The sequence below is a fragment of the Pipistrellus hanaki genome (assembly GCF_964339955.1).
Source record: "Pipistrellus hanaki genome assembly, chromosome: 9".
In the NCBI taxonomy this organism is placed as follows: Eukaryota; Metazoa; Chordata; class Mammalia; order Chiroptera; family Vespertilionidae; genus Pipistrellus; species Pipistrellus hanaki.
Genome location: NC_140511.1, coordinates 21,327,934 through 21,346,318, shown reverse-complemented (window position 1 = coordinate 21,346,318; position 18,385 = coordinate 21,327,934). Strand labels below are relative to the sequence as shown.

General features: G+C 36.0%; 1 protein-coding gene across 12 annotated transcripts in view; it reads left to right on the top strand.

The window, feature by feature from the left end:
- YAP1 (Yes1 associated transcriptional regulator) overlaps positions 1–18,385 on the top strand; it is a 110,466-nt gene that overhangs the window by 65,231 nt on the left and 26,850 nt on the right. For 4 of the 12 annotated variants that reach the window (XM_084893588.1, XM_084893594.1, XM_084893590.1 and 1 more), the window contains exon 4: positions 3,145–3,258. The exons of 4 other annotated variants lie outside the window; for them this stretch is intronic. In XM_084893588.1, coding sequence (XP_084749714.1) covers positions 3,145–3,258 — 114 coding nt within the window. Of the gene's footprint in view, positions 1–3,144; positions 3,265–18,385 lie in introns of all 12 variants that reach the window. 4 more of the 12 variants (XM_084893593.1, XM_084893589.1, XM_084893591.1 and 1 more) reach the window with 1 other exon arrangement.

Sequence of the window (18,385 nt, the reverse complement as noted above, 5' to 3'; positions counted from 1 at the left end):
CTTCCTCTCTGTAAAAAATCAATTTATATATATATATATATATATATATATATATATATATATATATATATATATATTAAAAAAAAAGAAAAGAAAAGAAAAATGAGTCCAGCTGGCACTTTTCTTTTTAATGGGAGAGAGAGCAAGGGAAATGTTTTTAAGGCATTGAATGACATATAAAAGTTGATTAGGTAATATTGTGAGGCGAAAACCATGGTGGTGTGGGATAGAAGACACTGGGATGGGGCAGGAGCTGAGAACTCAGGTGCCAAGGAAGGAAGCTGTATGGGTAAGGTAAAAGTGTGCTATCTATTGATGACTGAGTTCTTAGAGATGGACTAGACCAGATCAGAAAGAATGTAAGTGCATATACAGGCTGGAGTGGGTGAGCAGTTAGGGGTGATGTTATTTTTTAAAGAGGTAGAGAATCATCATGTATTCAGTCAGGTTTGGAGGCTATAATGATGTCTACTGGAATTGAGTTGAGGCTTCCAAAAGCATCCAGTGACTTGTTCATCAACATATTTTAGGAACTTAGAATTTTAATTACTTCTTTTCAAAAGTATTTTGCATTTGAGCCATCTTTATAATTAGGAGTGGTAACAAAACGCTAATAGTCAGTTTTGGAGGTTCTACCTTCTTGTGGGGAAATAGAGCTCAGAGTGGCCGTGAAAGCTACTGAGAAAAGTGGTTTGATTTGAACGTGTTTGATTTGCTTCCATTCACCTTTTACTAAACATGGGGTGTCTTTCAGCAAATTCCAACTCTGGGCAGGGTTAGCATTATGTACAGAGAACTCTACATCCAGGCCTGGGGGCGGGTCTTGTCTTCCGCCAGTGGCTTCTCTAGAATTTCCTAACTGAATTTTGCCCCTCGTCAAAGCAAATCTTTTGATAACAGTCTAATAACAAATGGGTCTATTCCTGATACATAGGAAACAGGTCCAGAATTAGGCTTTGGGTCCCATGGGCTTGTATGAATTGCCTGTTTTACCAAAGTTAATTATTCAGCATCACTCATAAGTCTGTCTTGGACTATCAATGTAGAAAAAAAAGGAACCATGTTTTTGCATAAGAACCCTTGTCTTAGATGTGGGGCATGAATAAAAAGAAATCTATATATATAAAAGGCTAAGTGACGGACCATACGATCGACCAACTGGCCGGTACATATGACACACACTGGCAATTTAGAAATGAATGTTGACTTGTGCATGTGCGATGCATATAAAGCTCTTGCTGACACCAATCGCATGTGTTTTGATCTGTCATTGTGGATTGTGAATTTGGTTGTTTTTGTTGACATTCTGAAGCTGACAGCCACATCATCGACAGTTGGTCTGAAGACCAACTATTGGCACAGTGTACCTCTGAAGATGAAAGAAAGCGACATCGATGACTGGATATGTCTGAAGAACAACTATTGGCACAGTGTACCTCTGAAGCTGAAAGAAGCCAGCATTGTCGACAGAATGTATCTGAAGACCAACTTGGCACAATGTGATATCATTCTGGTTCTCTGAAGCTCACAGTGAACAGCCTACTTAATACTTTATTCCTGCCCTTTTGGTGTTTTCTTCATGAAAAATTATTAAACACATAATGTTGTGAACTCTCCCAGTAATAATAATTACGCGTGTCGGAATCTTCTCTATTCAATAAGAACCAGGCCATCAAAGTTGAAGAGGTGTGACGTTCAAGTTAAACTTGTAAATACTTAATCACAAGGGAAATTAGTCAAGCACTCCGAAAGTGTTTTTACTCTTAATGAGGTATTCAGGGAGATATTAGAATAAGTTTAATCAATTTATCAATCATTTTTATCAATGTAGTTTTTATATCACTTTTTGTTTTTATATCTTTGTTATTGTTATATCATCAATTTATATATTTTCATATACATTTTACTAATTTTCTTTAATCTCTGATTTAGAGAAAGGGTGAATAGTGATATTAAAATATTTCTTCTAATTAATTTCCTTTCAATGTGCACGAATCGATGCATCAGGCCATTAGTGTAGTAATAAAGAACAAAGGCTCAGGAATTAGGCTGCTGGGTTTGAGTTATCACTTGAACACTAACTAGTTTTGTGAGGTTGTACCAGATTGTGCCTCAGTTTCCTCATTAAAATGTAGATAATGCTGCTGTTTATGTCATTGGTGGTTGTAAGGATTAAATGAGTTAATATGTTTAGAACAGCAACTAGCACACAATAAGCACTCAATTCATGTGGGTTCATTGATAGAAAAATTTTAGGCATTTACTCCATTTCCAATTTACACTCCTCTCCAGACTCCTGGTGGGGAAGGAAAGTGGAAGGGGGAGAAAAGGAATTGAGGAGGAAATATGCTTGAATTTAGTAGTTTAATAGCTTTTTTTCATAGCCATTACGTACCAAAAGCAATTGTCTAGCTTCTGTACCCTCACAAAGATAGAATAATCTTAGATTGGCTATGTTTCTTAGTCTTATCTCCCAGGCTTTTTTCCTCACTCTACAGCTGCTTCTGAGAAATTTGCCTTAAAACAGTTTTAGCACTTAAGCTACCTACCCTGTTTCAAAACCGACAAACTTAAACTCCCAGCCACAGCTCCTACCTCGAAACAACTTTTGAGCTGCTTAAAAATAAGCTTAAAAAAAGCAACAACTATAGTTTTCTCTATTATAATTTCCTTGGTGTGAGCCCATCACATAAATAATGGAGATAAATGAAGCTTGGCAAGCTTAGCTAACATGTGCTGTATATTAAACATACTGTTTATGATACTTAAGATGTTCTGAAAACACTCACATGTATTCCTTGTTAAAAAGAACCGTGGCGTCCCCAGGAAGGCACTGTCACAAAACTGGATTGGGCAGGTAGTACCTGAGCTGCAACACTCTGTGTCTTGTACTAACAGTAATAATAATTATTTGGGTTGTGACTTCCAAGGGGATTTTTTTGAAAATCTTTTTTTTTTTTTTCCTTCTGTGTCTTTGGGGATGTAGATTTTATTATTTGGTAGTTTCTTTTTAGTGGAGAAGAATCTGCTATATAGGTTGTTTTAATGAGTTGTTTTATTAATTTTTAATTAGTAGTACTCCCACCTTTTTTAGGTGCACCAAATAAAACCAACCATGATTTTTTTTTTTTTCTGTATTTATAGGTACTCTTCCTGATGGATGGGAACAAGCCATGACTCAGGATGGAGAAATTTACTATATAAACCATAAGAACAAGACCACCTCTTGGCTAGACCCAAGGCTTGACCCTCGTTTTGGTAAAGGTTCATCTCAAAACCTTTCTAGATATTTTTGATTATAATTTTTTTGTATGTGAATTTGGGGAGGTACATTTAAATAAAATTGCACTGCTTTATAGTGTTAAAAAAATGACTGCTCACCCAAGTTTCCCAGTACTATTTTATACCTTTCACTTTAAACTTGAGAAACTCAGGTCTAAGCTTCTTAGGGGATTGAGGGAATGTTGTGGTGGCTGACTAACTAGAATCACTGACTTTCACATTTTGGGAGACACAGTGATTTGTTTAAAATTATCTTTCTACAGTTACAATCAGGCTACCTTATTGCATCTAAAACGTGGGATACCAGATTTTGTCAGTGACCTGGTGTCTGCTTATGCCTAATTTCAGAAAGTAATTGGTATCATTTTGTGGCCTGAGTATTGTAATCTTTTCTGTCATAAATGAGGGGTTGGGGTATACTCTTGCCCTAGAAATAAGACCATTGACAACATTTTCCCCGTCTCCTCTGGCTTTTTCTTTCTTTTTTTTCCTTTCTTTTTTTTTTTTTTTTTTTTTTTTTTTAGTAATGGTCCTTTGTTTTACGTTTAGGAAACAAAAAGCAAAGCCATATTCCTCTCCAAATTACACAACAGAATCACTAATTTGCACAAAGGAAAACTCTCCCAAATGTGCACATTTTGATAATAGTACAAGCACTTTTGTTGCCTTTTTATCCAATTTTTCCCCCCCACTGTTTTCAGTTTCTTCAGTTAGGTTTCTGAGATATTTTTCCAAAGCCATGGAAAAATGACTCTAAAAAGCAGCAGATCATTGTGGTTTCGTAGTTTTTGTCTTGGACTGAATGCAGCTAAATGAAAACAATGTGCAGATCACGGAGTAGGTCAGACTGAGGGGACACGGAACCTTTGAAGCTTTACAGGGGTTGACCTAACAACAACTGTGGGTCTCTTATGGGAAAGAGGAATTAACTCTGTGAATGCCATCAGAACACAACGGGGGGTTGGGGGAGGGCGGGGAGAATAGTCCAGAGCTGGTTGGGTAAAATTAACTTCCCTGTCAGGAATGTTAGGAACTGTTCTCCTATGTCTTTATGTATACCTTTAAGCAGCCCCAACATTGGGGTTTGCCCTAAACTGGTCAGCTTTGTGGTTTGCACCCCCTATTCAAGTAATGTTAGTGGTGGGATCAGGACAGAGACTGTCATTTTGACAGATACCCGATTTGCCTTAAATGAGCTTCAGGACCTACTTGGGTGTTAAAAAAGTTACGTGGCATGTTAATAATTTGCAACTTCAGATTCTGTTTAATACTTGAATAAGCTCTTGTGGTTGAAACAGGAAACCGACTAAGGTAGAGAATTTAATAAATGTTGCCATTTGTATAGACTGGAACGATAGCAGCCATGTTTCCTTAAATCATCTTTAATGAATTCAACTTGTCCACATTTTGGAAACTTTTTAAAATGGTACTGTGGGTTGTTTTTTTTTACCCTCCACCCCACCCCCAACATACAGTTATGAAAGATGATGATTAACTCTTAGCTAACTGCAGAATCAGAAATTGGGACAAAGTTGTTTTTTAAAGTATTTTCAGTTAAACAGTGAAATAAAACAACTTGGCTGTGAGCTTAAAGTAGATCCATTAGTTACACACACAGCGTGGTCCTTTGTTTTAATCACAGAAAGTATTAAAAAAATGCTTCTCCTCTACCTCCAACACATACGTACACACAGTCATATAGTTAGATATGCCAAAAAGAGTTTCATAAAATTATCTTAGTGCCTTTAGTTTCCCTTCTTGGGCCCACTGTGTATGTGTATTCAAGACAGGCTTGACAACATGCCAAAAGCTTTTTATTTTGTAGTCCAACTTTTAATCTGTTCCAGACCTTTTCAGTCAGAGAGCTCAAGTATAACTGGAAGGGGGCAGGAAAGAGAAAAAAGTGTGGGTTTTTCTGATCGAGAGTGACAGGGAATAGAGACAAGCTGTTAGCTGCTGAATTTGAAGGAGTTTTCCTTGAAATCTGAGGTTCTATAGTGGAGTGTGTTTTATCTCTGCCAAAAAAACATAAACTATCCCCTTTCTGACCTTTTGAGCCATGCAGACACAAACAAATAGTACGATATTGTTTTATGGTTTGGGAGTTTGCCTTCCTGTATACCCCAAATCTGATTTAAAATATTTGCAAATTCTTAGCTTGAATTAAGTTGACCTGTGTCTTTTTTTTTTATTATTATTATTTTTTTAAACTTGTAAATAATTTTTATTAGTTTATTTGCGCCAAACTGTCGACATATGCCGGGAACCAGAACCTCAATGAATCCGGAGATAATGCTCCAGAGAATGGCGGGTTACATCTGTATTTATACATTGCAATCAAAGGAGGGACATAGGTGGGTTACATGAAATTCATTGGTGATAGATTAAGGAGTTGTGATAAAGCAAAGCAGGGAAACCCCTGGGATTGGATAAAAAGTAAAATGATGGACTCATAATTGGGTAGTTGCAGGAACAATTAAGATATTGAAGGTATTTGTGGTATCTGTCCTGGTGCCCAGCACTTTTGGTTGTGCCCCAGGAGGTCCAGAAAAAAGGAAGTTACAAGTTACCCAGACACTTCAAGGGTATGTTATCATAGATGCAAAAAGACAGGCTCAGTTAAGGTAAAGGTTGATCAAGCTAAACAGGCAGTTGAATATACTTCTCACAATACAGGACTGCTGGCTCCCAACTGCTAGCCTGCCTGCCTTCCTGATTGCCCTAACTGCTTCTGCCTGCCAGTCTGATCACCCCCAACCATTCACCTGCCAGTCTGATCGCCCCCTAACCACTCACCTGCCAGCCTGATCTTTCTCTAACCACTCACCTGCCACCCTAATTACTCTCCCCTGCAGGCCTGATCCCCCCAAATTGCTCTCCGCTGCAGGCCTGGATCTCCCCCAACTGCCCTTCCCTCCTCTGCTGGCCATCTTGTGGCGACATGGGAGCAGCCATCTTGTGTGTTGGAGTAATGGTCAATTTGCATATTATTCTTTTATTAGAGGGACTAGAGTCCCGGTGCACAAAATTCATGCACAGGGTATGTGTGTGTCCCTCAGCCCAGCATGCACCCTCTCCAATATGGGACCCCTCAAGGGATGTCCGACTGCCTGTTTAGGCCCACTCCCTCTCACAGTCCAGGACTGCTGGCTCCCAACTGCTTGCCTGCCTGCCTGATTGTCCCTAACTGCTTCTGACTGCCAGTCTGATCACTCCCTAACCACTTCCCTGCCAGCCTGATCGATGCCTAACTGCGCCCCCTCATCCCCACCAGCCTGGTTACCCCCAACTGCCCTCCCCTGAAGGCCAGATTACCCCTAACTGTCCTCCCCTGCAGGCCTGGTCCCCCTTCCCCCAACTGCCCTCCCCTGCAAGCCTGGTACCCCCCAACTTCCCTCCCCTGCAGGCCTGATCGCCCACAACTTGCCTTCCCCTGCCAGCCATCTTGTGGTGGCCATCTTGTGTCCATATGGGGGCAGCCATCTTTGATCACATGGTGTGACCCTCCTCTGTGGCCATCTTGTATGTTGGAGTGATAGTCAATTAACATATTACTCTTATTAGATAGGATTCTTTATCAGATACTTTAGATTATGTTGGAACAATTGATCAGTTCTTCATGTTTCGCATGAAGTTAATAATCCATATATCTCAGGAAATTAAATAGTAATTTGTGGATTGGTTATTTTTATTTTTTGTTAAAAATTTAGAATTTTAAAAGTGACATTCTGAGGGAGAGGGTCACACCCATAGGAGAGCCAGTAGACAACAGGGAGAAGTTTCTTTATCACAGGTAAACTTTATCCCTCGATTGAAGTTGTCCTTGCTCTCATTTCACTCTCATCAAGTCAGACATTTTATAAAAAAGCAATATATGAAGTCAGTGACTTAATAGGAAATACATCTCCCCAAATAAGGTCCATTTGTCTTTTTAGAGTGATCATTCTCTGCATTATCTTGCCAGGAGGGCTAGGCCTTATGCATGAGCAGAAACCCAAGGCATTTAGCTGCAAGGTAATTTAAGAGAATCCAAGTAAAAGGAATTTTGAGCACATCATTAAGGTTGATATGGGAAGCCTTGGGGTCTTCCAGGACTGTTTCTGATTTTGGAATTCATCTTTCCTCACCATTAGTCTCCTTTGCTGCAGCTTTAACTGAATAGTGGCTATCAAGTGGAAAAGGAATTGGACTAGAAGTTGATAACCAGATTTTGATTTATTCTCTACCTCTTAGCTATGTATCTGTGCTACCTTGATTATTTAAAGGAGACTGGATTGGTTCTTTTTAATCTGATTTTCTTGTTTAACATTTAAAACCAATATTCAACATTTATATTATTTTAGAGAATTTATTAGTAATTAATAACAAATAAAGTGGCAATAAGGACTCACTGATACTTATTGACTTTGGGTGAAAAAAGAGGGCTTTTGTTGGCTTGTTTTTTGTGTTTTTTTCTTTTGTTTGTTTTTATGAATTATATTAGGAATTTTTTTAAACTTGTATTAAAGAAAATTGATGCTTAAGTATTATGCAGGCCATTACATTATTTCACATAAACACTCTTTTCCTAGAGATTTTATACTTGTAAACATGGAGTCTCAGATATAAACATTTCCTTGTATGTTGCAGAATTACTGTTTTATGATATAGTCATATGAATATTTTTTCAGTAAAAGCGCTAATGAAAACACAAAAATATTAGAATTTCTGTTCTTCACAATAAAAGATCTACTCCCAAACACTGATAGTCAATGAACTGATCTTTAATGTAATGTTGTTGTTCCTATTGTTTATATAAAAGGACATTGATAGTATTAGCAATCTGTATTTCTGGAAATAAGTACTGATAATACCACTGGGATAAAGACATTTTTGGTGTAAATAAAATATTAGAACCAGTGTTTAGACTGAAAGCATATCTTTTGCATTTTATAGGAAATAATGAACAATTTAGTATGGCAAAAACAAAATACCCTTTAATTCCTAATAACAATTCTGTGCCTAGAAATTTTGTTCATGGAAATGTCAAAGGTGATTAAAATCCAGATGTTGATTTTGGTCCTTTGTTTTAATTTCCCCAAACTTTATATGTTTTGTGTGTGTGTGTGTGTGTGTGTGTGTGTGTGTGATCATTTCCTAAAGTATTAAAAAATGAAATTAGAATATATAGTAAGTATATGTATATGTATAAGTAAATATATATCTATATATAATTTAAGTTCTAAAGCCAAAAGTTGCTCAGCATATCTTATCAAAGTTAAATATTTTTCCATAAATAATTAGAGGTTTATTACAACTGTTTAGGCATTTATTAGCCTTTCTCTTCAAGACCAATATTTCTGATAGTTGTTAGAGTAATATTTTACTTTTGATGAAAGTGCACCTAATGACCATTAAATATCTAAGTCTGTTCTGTTATAGGTGTGAAAAAGAAAACACTAAGAGCTATTGGAATTAAACTTGTAACTCTATTAATGGAGCCTTGTGTAGATAGAATGTCAACATCTAATCATTTGAATTTTATTAAAGTAAATTTTTTAATATCCATGCATTAAAAACAGTTCTGTGTTTTTTGTTTTCCTTACCCTCTTATAATCTTTCCTAGTTATGGTCAGTATAGTATTTGGTTGTGGACTATATTATTAACTACTTACAATGCAGGAGGATTGGGGTGGAGATATTTCATTATGATTTAGGTAAGAAGAGCTGTTGCTAACTAAACATTTTTAACAGAAAAACCTCACAGAATTTGGCCCTGAAGAAGAATTTATAATTCCTCTAATCAATATTTCTCAAAAGAGTAGGGGTGTATCCTGGGCACTAAATGCTGTAGTGCCAGCCAGTCATTGTGACTCCCCAATAATGTTGTGTGTGTGTGTGTGTGTGTGTGTGTGTGTGTGTGTGTGTGTTTAATGCTGGGAGAAGTAAGGAATATTGCCCCAAATCTGAGCTCCTCTAAGATCTAGGGAAATTATGACCAGTCCAAGCTTACATAGTTAAGTGACAGAATTAAAATCTGAACTTGATCTTTTGTACCTAGACATTTTAAGAAATATTTCAGAAATACACCCAACTCACAAATACTAATATATGGAAATTTCAGATGTAAAAAGATGACTGTGGATAATGTATTTACTAACATACTATATTGTGACTCATCTTGAGGATATTACTCAAAAATAATGTTTTTAATTACACAGGAGAATTATATGGTGTGTGGTTAGAGCAGACTGTGATGCCTCACCTCTGTTATAGTTTTAAGAGTTTGTCTTCCAACCTCAGCTTTGACCTCTCCTTTGACTGGGAGCTTACCACATTACAAGGCAGTTCATTCTACTTAAGGGAACTTCTGATGACCAGAACATATGTTCTCCTTTATTACTCAGAAACTCACTTCCCTTCAAATTTGTGGATATAGTTCTAATCCCAAAAGCATTCTTTTATAAGTGTGATTTCTCCATTTTTTTTTCATGTGTTAAAAGTTCTGAGTACTGTACCAGTTTACAGTTCACTCTTCTCTGAATGCCTTTCATATAGTATTCTAAATGTACATTATCTAATGAGAAAAATAGTTATGGCATTTCTTTGAACTGGCATTTTATTTTGTGCCCCCTCCAAAAATCTATTTTTTTACATTTACAGTTAGAAGTTAACTAGCATCCTGTTTTCTACATGGTAGTTAATATACAGGTTAGGGCAAAAGTGGGTTTACAGTTGTGAGTAGTTGAGTTTCTTTTATTTATTATGTTATTTTTCATAAGAACAATTGTAAATCTACTTTTGCTCACCTCCTAATGTATTGAATTCAAAAGAATTAAACCATAATGTAGAAAAATTTACCTACTCAATTGGGAGTTAGACACTCAAGTTCTCCTACTAACCAGCTTATTCAGAAAGATACCTGACTTCTGTTGATTTAATGGACTCATCTGTAAAATGTGACTGGATTATACTGGATGCTTTTAAGGATATTTTCAGTCCTTAATTTAATACAATATGCTAACTGCTTTGGATCCTGGCTTGAAGTTACTTCTCAATCGCCTACAGATTTGAGTTCATTGAGGTTTCAGAGATACTTTTGAACTATTTATTGTACCATTTTAAGTTTAGTTTTTGGTTCTCTGGTCGCAGCTGGGAATTACTTTTGAAGAGGAGACAGGGATCTTGCAACCTTTAATCTAAAGATAAGCCTTATCACATGGTGAGTCTGCCCCTGCAAACATCTGATGGGGGAAGGCCAGAGCTGGCTGGAATAGCTTATCTGTGCTCTCCAACTCTCCTAAGGAAGCACATTGGAGTTTAGACACGCTTACTGTAGCAGGGTTCAGCTTAACTGCCTTAAAGATGGTGCTCTATATAGTTGTGTAATAGTCTGGTGTAAGCTGATTTGAAGTATAGTTGTAGGTTATGGGCTTACTTGAAGCCAGATTTAAAACATACTTTTAGGGATTATTTCTAATTGTTGCTCTCTACATTTTTTTTTTTTTACTTGAAAAGCAGACATTTACCAAAATGAATATTTTATTGCTTAAGATTATAGAATATCAAAATTAGTTTAACACTTGAGGTTTATTCTTTTTTTATTTTATTAAATTCAGGAGGAGGATGCAAAAATAGTTTATCAGTCGTGATAAGCAATCTCTTAACAAGGGTGAGTAGACATTTAATGAAGTTAAATTAATATCTAATTTCTACTTGACAGTGGTTCAGTGATGCAAGTAATTGTATAACAAAGAAATATTTTTGTATTTGCTTATAAAATTTATTCATATAGAATTTTTTAAACCTAAAAGGGTAAGATCACCAAAGTCACTGAATGATCATTTACATTAATTATTTATTTGTGTTACTCAAACCTTAACATAGTTTTATTTTAAAAACAAGTTGCAAAATATATTTAATAGCATGTATCCTATAAAATGTGCTGAAGAACCATTTGGTGATACCACTTTGGTGGCAACCCAGAGATCGGGATGCAAGAAGCAGAGAAAGGCATTTATAGACTTCCCGAGAGAGAAGTCAAATGGATTTCTGCTGAAGTAGACTGGCTCATATTTTTTGTTTTGTTTTATACTCATTTTGCTCTGCTACCCTGGTTGCTGAGGTCATTTTAGAACTCATTCTGGATTTGCTTCAACTTGGAGATTCTCCTGTGGATTACTAATAGTATTCTACTAAGGATAGAAACTATTTCAGTACTTAATTATTCACTCAATAAACACGTGAGTGCCATTTGTGTACTAGGCACTAAACTAGCCATCAGGGAGGGAGTTGCACGCTACCAAACAAATAAATCATTTTTTTAAAAATGCATTAAATACAATGAAGGATAATAAACAAGGTGTCCTGTAAGGGAATAATGTGGGCTGGAGGGAAACTGCTGGAGCACGCATGGTGAGGGAAGGCTATTTCAGAGAGGGACATGAAAGGATGAGAGATAGCCGATCATGCTCCAGCTGTAAAAAAAAAAAAAAAAAAAAAAAGGACCATTTTTGTGCTTATCTGTAAAAACGAAGATATGTATCTCTTCTAAATTATAACTTCCCATGAAAGCATTAATAGTAATAGATTATATGTAGTAATAAATAAAGCTGTTATTAATGGAACTGTTTACTCACTAATCTAACATGAACTCATGATGGCAGGTTTATTTTAAAATATAATAAATACCTCTTCTTAGACCCGTAGTCTCATTATCTGAACTTTCTCTCCAAACTAGTCTTTAAACTTTATTTTCATGGTACAAGGGAAACATGGCTGCGCTCTGGGGACAGAGAGAGCTTGAAAGCTAGTTAGAACACTTTCTCCCTCCTCCGCCTCACCTCATCTAGCAACCCCTGAGTCCTGCCCCAAAGTGCTTAATGAGGTGACGAGAAGAAAATGTTCTCTTGAATTTTTTTTAAAGCTCTATCCATAATTGTATTGTTTGAAGAAATACCATTATAGTGAATTTTCACGCCAGTCTTTTTAGAGAATTGAAGAAAGAAGAAATTGACCGAAATAATTATGTCATATATATTTTTTCAAGAATTTGAAGAATTTAGATACAGTAAGTCATGGATAGGCTAATTGATATAAACAAGAGTTAAGTTTCTACGGCATCTCATCAACATTGGAACAAAATGACATTGGTTATTCAAGGACCTGCTGTACTTTTAACCCAATTTTAGGGCCCTGGAGGTTGATGCTTCGGAAGGGAGAGAAGTGCACAATGTGACAAGACTTAAAGTCATAGAGAAGGTTAGGATTAGGTTCCCACATAATGTAAAACAAAACAAGATACTGTACCACTTTATTCCCAGTAGGATGGCTAAAATCAAAGAGACAATAACAAGTGTTGACTAGACTGTGAAGAAACTAGAACCTTCATACATTGCTGGTGGGATAGAAAAAGGACGCAGCCATTTTGGAAAATGGTTTGGCAGTTCCTCAAAAAGTTAAACATAACAATACGAACAAATTCCATCCCTAGATATATATGCCAAAGAATTGAAACATATGTCTATACAAAAACATGTATGTGAATATTCCTAATGGCATTATTCATAACAGCCAAAAAGTAAAAACCATCAATCTATGAATGGACTAACAAAATGTGGTATATCCATAAAATGAAATGTTATTTAGCATTAAAAAGGAATGAAATGCTGATACCACAGCATGGATTCATCTTGAAAACATTGTGCTGTGTGAAACAAGCCAATCACAGAAGGCCATATATTGTTTGGTTCCACTTATAATATGTCCAAATAGGCAAAGCCATAGAAACAAGGTAATTAGTGATTGTCAATGACTGGGGAAGAGGAAATTGGAGTTGTACTGCTAAGGATGTGGGGTTCATATGGGATATGATAAGAATGTTCAGAAATTAGACAATGGTGAAGATTATAGGAGACTATGGATACATAAAAACAAAAGTGAATTTTATAGTATGTGAAGTATCTCAGTCTCTGTAAATGTATTATTTAAGAAATCATTCTTAGGCATGGTATTGTCATTTAAATATATAGCTTTATTAAATGTTGGTTAACATCATTTGCACATTGATCTTTTGTTCCTTTTATAAGAGACAGATTTTCATTGTGAGTCAAATAGTAAGAATGTTTACTGGAAAACCATCGTTTTATATCTAAATATGTATATAAGTTATCCAGATAGTAGATGATTCAGTCCCTTAGATCATGTAGTAAATACTTAGCTAGTAGTAGGTGCTTTTTTTTTTACTATTTTATAATCTTAAGTACCCTTGTAGGTATGGAAAAATCTAAAATTTGTTTCTAAATGTTATGAACAAACTAATATAGCCATGTTAACATGTTAAAATGCAGCATCTGAGACTTGATAACATAGACCAGCGGCCGGTGTGCCACAAGAATTTTTAAAGCATGCCATACCTGACTATTTAGTCAGAAGCACTGACCTGTTTTCCCTTAGATTGTCAAGTAAAAGAATTATAACAGCCAGCACAACAATAGACATTCGGTAGGAATGCATACAAATTCTACCTATTTTTTTTTGTCAGATTGACCAAAAAAACCACATTTTTTGGTGTGCAGTAGAATTTTAGTAATTTTTGCCATGAGCTGAAAAAGGTTGAAAATCACTGTATTAGACAAAGTAAAGAAATGCTTTCTTTTGTTGTGGGAGTTTGTTATAAGATAGTGTTTTAAAAGTTCAAAAATTATTTCTAATTTTAAATTTATACTTAATGAGATTACCAGGATTTAATTTCTTATCCCAAAGTTTATACTAGTGGATTACCAGATCTGTAATTCTTTGCAATATCCCACAGTTGAGGTTACAAATTATATAAATGTGAAAATTGCCTGAAGTTTCAAAACTCAGACATTTAGAATGAAGTTTTAGAAGAGACCCATGGTGATGACCTCCTTTGTTGTTGAGAAAGGTGGTCTCTTATTTTTCAGTAATTGCTGAGTGGATGGTTTGCTACCATAAAGCTGTCAGGATTGATTTGTTAAGTAAAACTTGACACGGTTGCTATTTCATAGTTCAGGCAGCACAGAATCTGAACTTTAAAGCAAAGCGTATAGAAATTTAAAAAATTCTGTCATACTTGAGGGATTTTTTTTTTCTCTTTACCTTTTAGAAATTTTATTAAAACTGGAAGCACTGGGATTTCAGCACTTGATCATGGAGGGGAAGAAGTTGGTAATGCTGTTCTTTTCTGGCTGCCCTTCCCCCTTCCCCCAGGAAACAAAGCCTGTTTTGTCTCATGCCTGCTTGTGAGGTCTGCTGCACCCCATGTGGGTGCACAGCTCTGTGCTTTGTTGAAATGCTTGAGATACTCAGAAGGTAAAGAACAGGATGCTTCTGGAGAGGGATAAATCTGCCTCAATAGATAAACAAGGCTGTTTGAATTGGTCATTTAAGTGAGCTCTTTATATGGAAACCTTGGCACTGCTTGTATCCATAGGTAACAGCATGTAGGTAAACACAGCCTAAAAGTGCCCACCATTATTAGCCAGAGAGGCTGTTTCTATTGCATATTTTGGGGAGATTTCTATTTAATTCTGCAGAGTTGTTCCTCCTTCATCTTGTAATGTCCTGTTTTTTCTTTTATGTGGTTTTGAATCGCCAGATAAGCTAAAATTTGCATCAGATTTTACCAACCGCTTCATTATGTGATCATTGTCATCAATGATTACTGCTTATGGTGGGAAGGAGAGGATATTTACCTCTTTGTTTTCATGCAATTTTGTCATTGTCCAGTTAGATTTCACAAGGAATATATATTACTTTTATTAACATATTAAATGCTGTATTATTTGATAAAAACCATTTAACACATCAAATGTTTGAGAGTGTATAGATCTAGAACCTGTTTTGAAATCATGTTTTACAATTACAGCAATCCTCAACTTACTAATGAGCTATTTCCTAACAGTTATTTTTTAAATTTTTATTTATTTAATTGCTTACAAGTGAAAACATTTTCCCCTAATATATTTTTCTGCTCTAGGCCTCAATCTATGAGACATTCAATGTATGTGGTAGATTCTCAGATCAGCCCCTGATTCATATTATCAAACTTGACATAGCACAATGTAGAAAACATTTCTCTGCGGAAATATGTTGAATGTCCTGGAATGCCAGGAACATGTTTCATCAAAAGAAGGATTCCTAAGGGGGTTGAGCTAAGGCTCAATCTCCACCACCCTTTTTTTTTTTCCAGTTAGATCTTCCAAGAGATATGTTATCTTTGTGAATCATAGAATACTTTGAAACAATGAGTTGCAAATGGAAAGAGGGGAAGGGATCAAGGGAATTCAAGCCAGGATGATTTCTGTAGGCATACTAATCTTAAAGTTTAAGAACTATTCTGGAAATGGGAGGAGACTAATAATTGTAGAGTATCTACCATATTCAGAATTATAACAGACTGAAGGCCCAGTGCACAAAATTCGTGCATGGCAGGGGGGAGGAGCCCTCGTGGGATGTCTGACTGATGGCTTAGGCCCACTCCCCAGCAGTTGAGGGGAGTGGACCTAAGCTGGCAGTCAGACATCCTTAGCACTGCTGCGGAGGTGGGAAGGCTTCTGCCTCTGCCGCTGCGCTCACCAGCTCTGAGCCTGGCTTCTGGATGAGCAGCACTCCCATGTGGGAGCGCGCTGACCACAAGGGGGCAGCACCTGCATTGAGTGTCTGCCCCCTGGTGGTCAGTACACATCATAGCGACCAGTCATTCTGCCAGTCAGTCGATTTGCATATTAGTCTTTTGTTATAAAGTAATATAACAAAGGATGCCTTACATATATTACTTAATCCCCACCGTAACTCCAAAATGAAAATGTTAATATCCCCTGCTATCCAAGGATTGGCAAAAGTAGGTTTATGGAAAATTATTCAACAGTAAAAATTATTCAATAATTAAATAATACAAGAATAAATTATGCTTTGCATATTCACAACTATAAGCCTACTTTTGCCCACCCCTGCAGTTGAGGAAACCGAAAATTAGATGAATTACTAAATTGGTGTACTCAATTCTAGTTGTGGTTTGACTCTACAGGCTGTGTTTTTTATAGCATACTATGATGCCTGTCAGTTGTGTGTCTAATGTTGGTAGGTAGATACAAGCAATTGTATTAAATGAGATTATTGATTGGTACCTGACAATATTAGCTCTCAATTTTTTTTGGCCTTTTTCCTATGTATCCCCTATAAAATATTAACTATAAACCATAGTTATGAAAGTTTTAGCAATTTGTCCTTTGTAAATACATTTCATAAATAAGTCTGACCTTTTTTCCACATAAACGGTTAATTAAGGCTTTGAACAGTATGAAACACTATGTCTGTCATATTTTGATATCCTTCTCTGTTCTGCCAGACAAAATATTTGAAAGAGATAACCAAAAAGACATAACTGGGGTCACAATCTCTCTAGGTCAGAAAAAATGAAACTACACAAAGCAGTAGTAAGCCAGGGCAGGGCTAGGGGCCTGCCAGGGTTAGGGGCCCGTGAGGTCCTGAGGATATCAGGAACTCAGAGCTAAGAACAAAGAAAGAGGGACTGAAACCATGTGTAGAACCTACTGTCCCTAAGCTAGTACAAAAAGCAAGTATTGACCACATGTCAGGTCATGAATTTCAAGAATCAGTATGCAGACATGCTATTTTAACCACATGCACTTAAATTAGATCCCAATAGTAAGTTAGCTTCAAAAAGAAAAAAATGGCTTGCCCTGCCAGCTATTAAAACATAAAGGTTGTGATTAAAAGTGTTGTATCTGATATAAGAGTAACACACTTAATGAGCAAGATAGGCAATCCAAAAACAAAAATAACAAAACATGGAGATTTAACCTGTTAAAGATGATTGGTGGAAGGATACACTTTCTATGAGTGGTGTCAGAACTAATGGATAGTCATGAAGAAAGATAAAATTAGGCCCCTTCATTCGGTCTAATTCCAAAATGGATTGAATTGCCAAAGAATTACATTTTATAAAGTGGAACCATATAGTTTTTAATTTAAAGATTGATGAATTCCTCTTTCACCTGGGATTGGAGAAACTATAGCTCAAATTTCAAAATATATTGATGAATTTGACAACTTAAAAAAATAAACTAAAAAGATATAATAAGCTGAGGGAAATTACTTTTTACATATATATGACATAGGTTTTTTTTGTTTGTTTTTTTTAATCCCTGGTATATAAAGGTTGTCTAAAAAAGGAAAAGATAAAGGATTCATATAAAAATGCAAGTTTAAAATGTGGAAAGTGACCAAGCTTCTATAAGACAAAGCAAAATATTGTGAAACCATTTCTCATCTTTCAGAATGGTAAAAATCCAAAAGTTTTGTAAGGCTGTGATGGATAAAAAGATAGTCTTCATATATTACTTATAGAGCTACAACAAAGTACAACCTCTATATGTACGGGGAAGAGGGGGATGACTTGGCAATGTTACTTAGTTTTTAACCGGTAACTCAGCAATCTCTCCAATCTAGGACTCTACCCCAAAGATACAGTAGTAGGAATACAAAATTGTGTATGTCGAGATTCTTCTGTATGGTACTCTTTAGTAATAGTGAAGACCTAATAGAGAATTGTTTAGATGGAATACTAATCAAGTATTTAAAAAAGAAAATGAGGAAAACCTTTATATATTGCTTTGGAATGAACTCATATATATATTATTCTATTCTTAAAAATCTAAGTAAAGACACAGCAACTTCTCAGATATATGTTAGTATCCTATGAATATTTTACTCCACTTTGCTTTTTCTATTTAATAAGCAAAATAGTATCAGTTATCTCTTGGGTAGGGGGATGGTGGGTGGAAAGGAAAATAAGTCTCTAAAATTCAAAAGCAAAGTCAAGTGAACCACACATAGAGTTGGCTGAGTCACACAGAGAGGAATTATTTCAGGTGACTTTTAATCACAGTGATCTTACTATTTACACCAAAAGAAATATCTGAAGGACGAAACAATGGGAAACTTTTATGAATCAGTAGGTTGAATTTTAACTAAGGCATCTGAAGGAGGTTGCTCTAAAATTTTTCTTCTACTCTCCTTGGTTCTTATGTCTTGCTGGACTCAGAAGAGTTGGTAAGTCTAAAGGGAAATGGGTAGG